General features: G+C 45.5%; 1 protein-coding gene across 8 annotated transcripts in view; it reads right to left on the reverse strand.

Annotated features, from left to right (window-relative positions):
* Nucleotides 1–5,966, reverse strand: part of YAP1 (Yes associated protein 1) — a 105,127-nt gene extending 99,161 nt beyond the window's left edge. For 4 of the 8 annotated variants that reach the window (XM_029207875.1, XM_029207871.1, XM_029207873.1 and 1 more), the window contains exons 1-2: nucleotides 5,096–5,966; nucleotides 2,020–2,270 (exon numbers count right to left, since the gene is read on the reverse strand). In XM_029207875.1, the coding sequence (XP_029063708.1) occupies nucleotides 2,020–2,270; nucleotides 5,096–5,419 (575 nt within the window). In that variant the 5' untranslated portion in view covers nucleotides 5,420–5,966. The remainder of the gene's footprint in view (nucleotides 1–2,019; nucleotides 2,271–5,095) is intronic. The other 4 variants (XM_029207874.1, XM_029207870.1, XM_029207877.1 and 1 more) reach the window with 2 other exon arrangements.
* Nucleotides 5,967–7,968: the final 2,002 nt, after the last annotated feature.

Below are 7,968 nucleotides of genomic sequence, written 5' to 3' on the forward strand. Positions count from 1 at the left end.
ATTTTGCCTGCTTTTACTGACCAAGACACATCTAACAGGGAAAACATTTCTATTCCTGAAGGTTTGATATGAGAAAATTATTCCATGGTGTCAAAAATCTTCATGTTTCTCATATAATAAATCTACTTTTACTTCCACGTGAGAATCCCTCAAAAATCTTAAAGAATAATGTTTATTTCTCTTCTTCCCAGTTTTTCATTTCCATGGTAACCATTACCCATATGGCATAATTTTCGTATCATTTTGTCCTGGTTTACCTTTGCTACAGGCTCACTTGAGCGGGGTGCTTGGGGTGGTGTGGGGTGTGTGTGTGTATACCCTTCATTAATCCATCTTTGAGAGAAACACTTCTCAAAGGAAGAACCATTGGAAACTAAAAAATAAAGTATAGAACATTTCAGGTCAAAACAAAAAGATCATTCAAAATAATAAAAATGTAGGCCCATGTTACCTAAAAGCAATTATTACAAGATACAAAAGACTAAAAGAGGAGCATAAATGTTGCTCTTTAATCACAGACTTTTAGCTATAACATCAACCAAAGAAGAGAGGCAAGCCAGCTATTAAGCTGTTTAAAAATCTCCCCAGGTCAGCATGTGACCCAGCAGGGAGAGGTTCAAAAAAGTACAGCCTTTCTTTTTCCTAACAACCTGGTTTGTTTCCACTCCTTTCCCTTCAAGACACATCCCTCACAGCTAGTAGCTCTTTCAATCATTTACTCTGGATGTCTGCTTGAGAACAAATAATCTTGCTCATGCAGATGAGTCTGCCAGACTTGTGTGTACTTTCCAGTCTCAGGCCCTTTATTGTTCTGGTTGAAACCTGACCCTTTGAAATGGATACCAGGACACCAGAAAACGAATTTAAAATATAAGAAAAAAGTTGGAGGAAAAGGGGCAAAAAACTGCAGAAACTTTTTAAGATCAAACTTTTTCCTCTGCTCTTCTAAATAAGCTTGTCACAAAACTGTATCTTACACTGCAAAGTAACAATCTGCCCCAAAAGACAATCAATATAAAATAATAAGACACACAGCAAAACAATATCATTGTTGTATTATCTGATCTAATGAATAAATGTTACATTTCCCTTAGGAGAAGACTGTCAGGACAGATCACAATCAAAACTTGGACTGTTTTTTACTTTATTATCTCAACATGATTAAACAATACTAAGTAAGCAACTTTTTGAAAACATCAATTTCAGTCTATAATAATTACTTTTAGGAAACATTTTGTATATACTTATTCCAAACACACCAAATAAAAATATTAAGGTCCTACCTATAATTTCAAAACAAGAAGGGACGAAATTCTATTTTGATCTTTTCAGCTTCAATGAAATTTTGCCACTTTTTTTAAACACACAAAAAATAAGGCTGATAAAAACAAATAACCCAATGGCTTTGTTTTTGTTTTCCCAGAGAAGAGAGATTCTGTTTTGAAGGCCTGCTAGCTCGAAGAAGTTTGACACTGAGCTTGTATATCAAGCGGGGAAATTCATATTTCTGTTTACCCTTTGAGGGAAAAACAAACTGATAAATCACATCAAACTGCAGCTAAAGGGTCTGTCATCTCACAACCTAAAGTACTATAATATTAGACTCCTAGGGAATTCCTCCTTATTTTTATAGTTCTTTTCTACCAGTAAAATGGTAGAAAAAGGTAAGTAGTACTGCACATATTCATAAACCTATGCCAGCCCCAAAACTCTCACAATTTGAAATTCTTCATGGTATCCTTTCAGTTTTGAGCTAGGCTAGTTAATAGGTTTGGCACAAACTCAAAAGGAGAACATCCAAATTGCCACAAAATAAAAGATTATTAAAAGGTTATGAACCAGGAATCCATAAAGCTTTCAAAACATTACCTAAAGAGGGTATTTAGCTCATACTGAACTGAAAAAAAAATTATGGAAGATATAACTGAGCTTGACATAAATACTAAGTACAATATAAAAATAAATGACGTTTTATATCTTTGTACCAGAAAATTATCTCCTACCATTATTTTCACTTACTTTAAGAAGTATCTCTGACCAGAAGATGTCTTTGCCATCTCCCAGCCCGCTGGCAGAGGTACGTCATCAGGTATCTCAAAAGAAGACTGTCTAAGGTGTTGAGCAGTGGGTGTAGCTGCTGGGCCAGAGACTACTCCCGTGGGTGTCAATGTCCCAGGAGATACGGCTCCCAGCTGCAGGGAAGCTGGAGAGGAATGAGCTCGAACATGCTGTGGAGTCAGGGCCCCTGCAGTGCCTGCATCAGTACTGGCCTATTAGGAATATTAAAACAAAGATTTCTTAAAATTTGTTTTCAAAGAGAGTCCCTTTAGATTTCTTAGATAGATATTTGGTTGCAATGAAATTCTAAATCCAAAGGCACATTTCAACATTTAATATTTGACACAGAGGAATACAGGTTTGCAGATGGATACTTTTAAATGTTTACGTGAAGGCCAAGGCAGTGTGGGTGCTTTTCCAAGTTCTAAAATGTTCTAGGTATAAACAAAACCCAAGGAATATAGCTATGGATTCTTTTTCTTTCTTTTTTTTAAACTAGGTTTTACATAGTGAATGTTTTTTCCAAGCCAAGCCCTAAACACACAACAGTTGTCATTTTTTTCTCACCATGGACAAATGTCATCAATAAAGCAACCATCAAAATTTATACAACTTTTAAGGAATACAAAAGATCCAGAAACATCCGAATATTCTTAAAAGCCTCCTAATGAATGAAATAAAAACCCAGCCATATATTTGTACCTAGATGATAAAGATGCCAACAATTCCATTACAATATAACTTAAGAATTTACAAACATATTTACAACTGTGTAGTAGCAGAAAAAATCCTAAACTCAGACCCTAAAGTTCTGGGTCCCAGTCCAAGCTGTCTAGTGTGACACTGAACAATATCATAATCTCTGAGCCTCAAGTTTTCTCATTTGTTAAATAGCTTTTTTTCATGATGGAAAAATGAGTATATGAATTTATATCCAATAATTTGTGAACAATAGTATTTACAACCCACATTTGTAGTATTCATAATCTAGTACATTTAAATTCCTTAACTGAAGAGTTAGGGTTTGATTATCAAAAAATTAGAATTTCCTAGATTCATATAGGCAAGTAAGGAAGACTAAAAGCAATCAGCAGATGCATCTATGCCTTGATGTTAAATCATGTACATTCTGAGTTTCCAATCAGAATGAATTAGGACTCATTAGCAGAAATAAAAAGTCAAATTTATAGATGCACGACACTTGGTTAAAAAAGGCATTAAAACAAGCAAAACTACAATAGATTATGAATAGTATGAATCCATAAACTGCTGATATAAATTACTGTGCAATTATTTACTAGAAAAATAAGTATTGCAACTTTTAGTTGCAATTCTTTACGGCTTATAGATGCCACAAAATGGGGAATTCAGTCTCCTATGGGTATTATACTTTCAAAACATATTAACTAACAGCATACTCGTGTAGACTGTGGGGTGCAATGCCAACACATTTTTACCCATAATGAGTCCAGAAACTCATTTCCAGGGGTAAGAGAAAAAAGCATACCTAAGTCTACTTCTTACAAATTGAAGTTATTTGGGGCAAGCTGCTAAATTGTTTTTCCTTCCTCTTCCTTAACCCAGGTTTTTGTCAGCAGGTTAAGTGAGTTTTTCTGAGTTCCAAAACCCCTTGGTCTGAGGCAGGAGAACACACCACAGGCCTGCTGCAAATAGGAGGGGCAATGGGAGTAGGGCGATAACTGTTCTTCTCACTCAAGTTACAGCCGAATGGACTAACTACATCGCAGTATTTGGAAAACCAATTAACTTCTGGACAAAGTTCCTATGCTGAAGTTTAGCCTGAAGCAAGCTCTTTTTAAAAAAGTAAGGAAAGGAAGAAAAACCTACACTAAACAAATCTTCTGGGACAGGTCAGAATGTTAACACTTTCATAATAGTTTCACTTTAATGTTGGATCACGTTGACAAAGTAATCGAACGTTGTGTATGTAGAACAGCCATGTTCATATCCTCAATAAGAATTAAAGAGCAATGGCGAGCCTCGAATTAGTCATCACTTCCCAAACATTAACTTCTAATCACAGTTGAACTAGGCAGGACTCGGCCTATGAGTCAACCTGCAGTGCGTTATCAAAGGCTTCTGTTAAAACCAAAGCACGGTAAAGCTCAACTCAGGTCCTGCGCAACGTGTAGATGTGGCTAATTTAAAAGCATTTCGGCAAACTGTAAATAATAGTCTCCAACGGGGAAGCCAACACGTGAACCAACTAAGTTTGATAAGAGTAAGCCTGCCCGACTTCCAAGGCGCTAGGTAAGGGCAGGGGTGAAAGCACTAACTCCATAAACAACTTCCAGGAAAGTCTGGATCCTGTATTCAGAAAGCGCCGGGGCCGCGAAGAAAATAAATGCTTTTGGGAGGGGGAGGGGGAGAAAGAGCGAGAAACTAAATGGACTGGTTCAACCCCCACCCCTAATCAACACTGGAAAACAAGAGAACAATTATTTGACTCCCTAGGAGACTGAAGTGGACCGAGAGGCCCCGAAGGAAAGGGGGCCCAGGGCTCAACTTCACAAACTCGGCCGCCGCTGGCAGCTCACCCACACACAGATGCCAGAGGCCCCCCTCCCCCTCCCCGGCCCCGCGGCGGCGGCGGCGGAGGGAGCGAAGGTGCGGAGCGCGGCGGCGCGCGCATTGTGCAAGCCCACCGCGGCCCGGGCCCGACTCTCCCCACCCCCTTCCTTCCTCCCCACCTCCCCTGCCACTCCCGCCAACCTCCCGGGAACCCCAGGAAGAAAGAAAGGGCAGGGAAAAGCACGCCCCCCGGGGCTGCAACCGCAGAGAGAAACTACAAGGGGAAAAACAAATCTCGGCCCCGGACTCCGGGAGGAGTGGGGAGCCCGTAGCCGCGGCCGGCGGGCGCCTCCAGTCCCCCCGCCTCTCCGCGAGCCCCCATCCCCACCTCTCTAGCGCTCCCGGAACCCCCCTCCGCGGCCAGGGCTCGCGGCCGCCGCTCCCGAGCGCCCCCGGGCCTGGGGCCCGCCCGACGGGAAAGTGGGGAGAGGGGCGGCCAGGTTACCTGTCGGGAGTGGGACTTGGGCTCTGGAGGCTTGAAGAATGAGTCAGGCAGCTTCCGGAGCCTCATGGGCACAGTCTGGGGCACGTTGGCCGTCTTGGGGTTCATGACGGCGTTGAAAAGCGCCTCCAGGTCGGTCTCCGAGTCCCCCCGGACGTGCACGATCTGGTGCCCGGCGGGGGGGGCCTGCGGTGCCGCCTGGGACCCCGGGGGTGCCGTCTGCCCGGGCCCGGACGGCGGCCCCTGCCCCTGGGGGGGCTGCGCGGGCGGCTGCCCTTGGCCCTGGGGGGCTGGCTGAGGCGGCGGCTGCTGCTGCCCGGGATCCATGGTTTCTCCCTCCCCCGACGCGCAGCCCGACCAGGCGGGCAAGGGCTCCGCCCGGGCGCCCCGGCTCGACGGGCCGAGATGGGAGAACCGGCGAGGGTGGCGGGCCGGCGGCGCTGGGCGGCGGGAGCGGCGCTCGCCTTGCTCTCAGCGCCGGGGGGCTGCGCCGCGGCCCCGCATCCCCGCCCCGGCGCCTCCGCCCCCGCCCTGCGCCCCGGCTCCACTGGTCTGGCGGCTGCGCTTCGGGAGGGGCTGCGAGAGACCCGGACCTGCGCGCCCGAGAACTTTTTTCCTTCACGCCCTTGACGGATGCCGGACAGCTAGTTGCCTTTCCCCTCCCCCTTTCTCTATTTCCTCTTCTTGTTCCTTCCTTCCTCCCTTTCTTTTCCCCGGCGGCGGCTGCGCCCGACTGAGACAGAAACTCGCCTCAGACGCCAAAACTAAAGTTGAGAGAACCGCCCGCCCGAGCCGCTTGCGGCTCCGCCTCCTCCCGGCTCTTCCTTCCTCTGCGCGCCCGCCCGCACAGGATCCGCGGCCGGCCGCGGAGGGAAACTTTCCCCTGCAAGTTAACTACATTCCTGCAGACTCCCGGCCTCCAACGCCCCTCCCGGCCGCACGTGACCAGCCCGCCAGCGGGCCGGGCCTCCACAGTGCTTCATGGGGCTGGGGCCTGGGGGCGGCCGCGGCGGGGAGCGCGCCCGGCAATCCGCGCCGGGAGGGCGGCCGGCCCGACGACCAACGTTGGGTCTGGTCTGGGTCGGAGCTCTGATCTCTGCGGCGAACGCAGCCGCCCTTGGCCGCAGGAAGTCCTCCCTCCCAGCCCGGCCCCTTCCCCGCCAGTTCTCGGGAAAGGCTGAAAGGTTTCCAGCTCGCCCCGAGATGCGAAACAGCCAAGGCCGAAAGAAGTTGGGAGGGGACGTATAAATCCCCTTAAGCCCTCCCCGCGTTAGCCCGACTTGACCAACTGGAGTGTCAGTGTGGGCTCAAATCCTCAAACTAGGTTGGATTTAAAATGGTACCCGTAACAGACATTGATTTTAATAAGGGTCCATTTTTTCTTAACATTAACTTGATTTTTTTTCCACTCAATATTCAAAACCCACTTGAAAGGGATAAACGATTTCTGTAATTTGAAGCTTTAAGACTAGATCTGTGACTCAGTGTGATTTACTAAATAACCAAAAACTGCCTTTTTTAAAAGTGAAAACTTTTTTAGTGCTCAGACTTGAAACACAGTCTTGAAAATCTCAACGGAAAAACTCAGTGTTTATCTTCGGTTGCAAGCATTCCTCGGTGTACCTGTCTTTCATCCTTGAGGGGATGGGAGCCTACCTCCCTTTGTTATCCCTGTGCCTGGCACAAGGGTGGATTCTCTTAAAGTTGACCGAATAAGAAATGAACGGGTGAGGAGCTCACCCCAGGCACCTGGTTCTCTTTGTGGTGTCATATATGCAAGGAGTTCACTTGAAATCACGCAAAAGCAATGAAAATTTGTTGGGGTTTTTTTTGTTTATTTGTTTGACGCCTCTTGCGAACCCGTGCCCCCTGCAGTGGAAGCACGGAGTCCTAACCACTGGACCGCCAGGGAATTCCCCAAAATTTGTTTTTTAATTTAATTCTGATTTTTTAAAAAGCAGCTTTACTGAGATATAATTCCATACCATACAATGCGGCCATTCACGCAACCCAGTATTTTTCGTATATTAAAAGGGTTATGCAACATCACTCTGATTTTAAATCCACTAGTTCATTCTAAAGAAAACTAGCTTCCTGTTTTAATGATTTTGTCTGCAACGCTAGTGAAACAGATGTGTAAACAGGATTAAACAAGGAAAGGTCCCCTGAGCAAAAAAATAAACTCTTCCTCCAGCCAGGACATGCCCTGGATAAATCTGAAGAGGTATCTGTATCACTCGGTGTGGTGGGGCAGGCCAGGGAAAGAGCCTCAAGATTTTACGGCAAGATTCTAATCAACTGCTCTGGATTACACTTTCATCTGAAGAAAGGGATCTGCCTCCATGATGCCCATGACTGCTTTTTATATTTATCCCCACCCCCATCTCCAAATGTCAAGTGCGTTTAACCACAAATTTATAGGTTCTGGAGTTCCAGAGATCTGAGTTCAGATCCCAGTTCCACAATTTACTAGCTCTGTGACATCGGACAAGTTACTTATTTCCTATTCTTTAATTTCTTTAATATTGGGGTCAGGTAATGACACCTACTTCATATGTTGAGATAAATGAGTCAGTGGACATAAAGCAAGTACTTAGTGCAGTTTTGGGTGTGTGGTGAGATCCACATAAACGTCAGCTATCGTTGTTTTGCCGTGTTCACAGATTACTTCACATGTAGTGACATGGCCTCTCCTTTGCAGCAGTCCCCCTCAGGGACCCTGTTGGCAGTCCCTTCCTGTCACATCTAATAATCAATCCACACAAAGCCTTTGGGCAGAAACTATGCATTAAAATTTCCAACTGAAAAAAAAATTTTTTAAGAACCAAAGTTATTGAAAACCTGGGATTGTAATGGAAGCTGTCCCTTCACTAGAG

This window comes from Monodon monoceros, unplaced genomic scaffold (genome assembly GCF_005190385.1).
Source record: "Monodon monoceros isolate NGI ecotype Baffin Bay Population unplaced genomic scaffold, NGI_Narwhal_1 Super_Scaffold_7, whole genome shotgun sequence".
NCBI classification, from domain to species: domain Eukaryota; kingdom Metazoa; phylum Chordata; class Mammalia; order Artiodactyla; family Monodontidae; genus Monodon; species Monodon monoceros.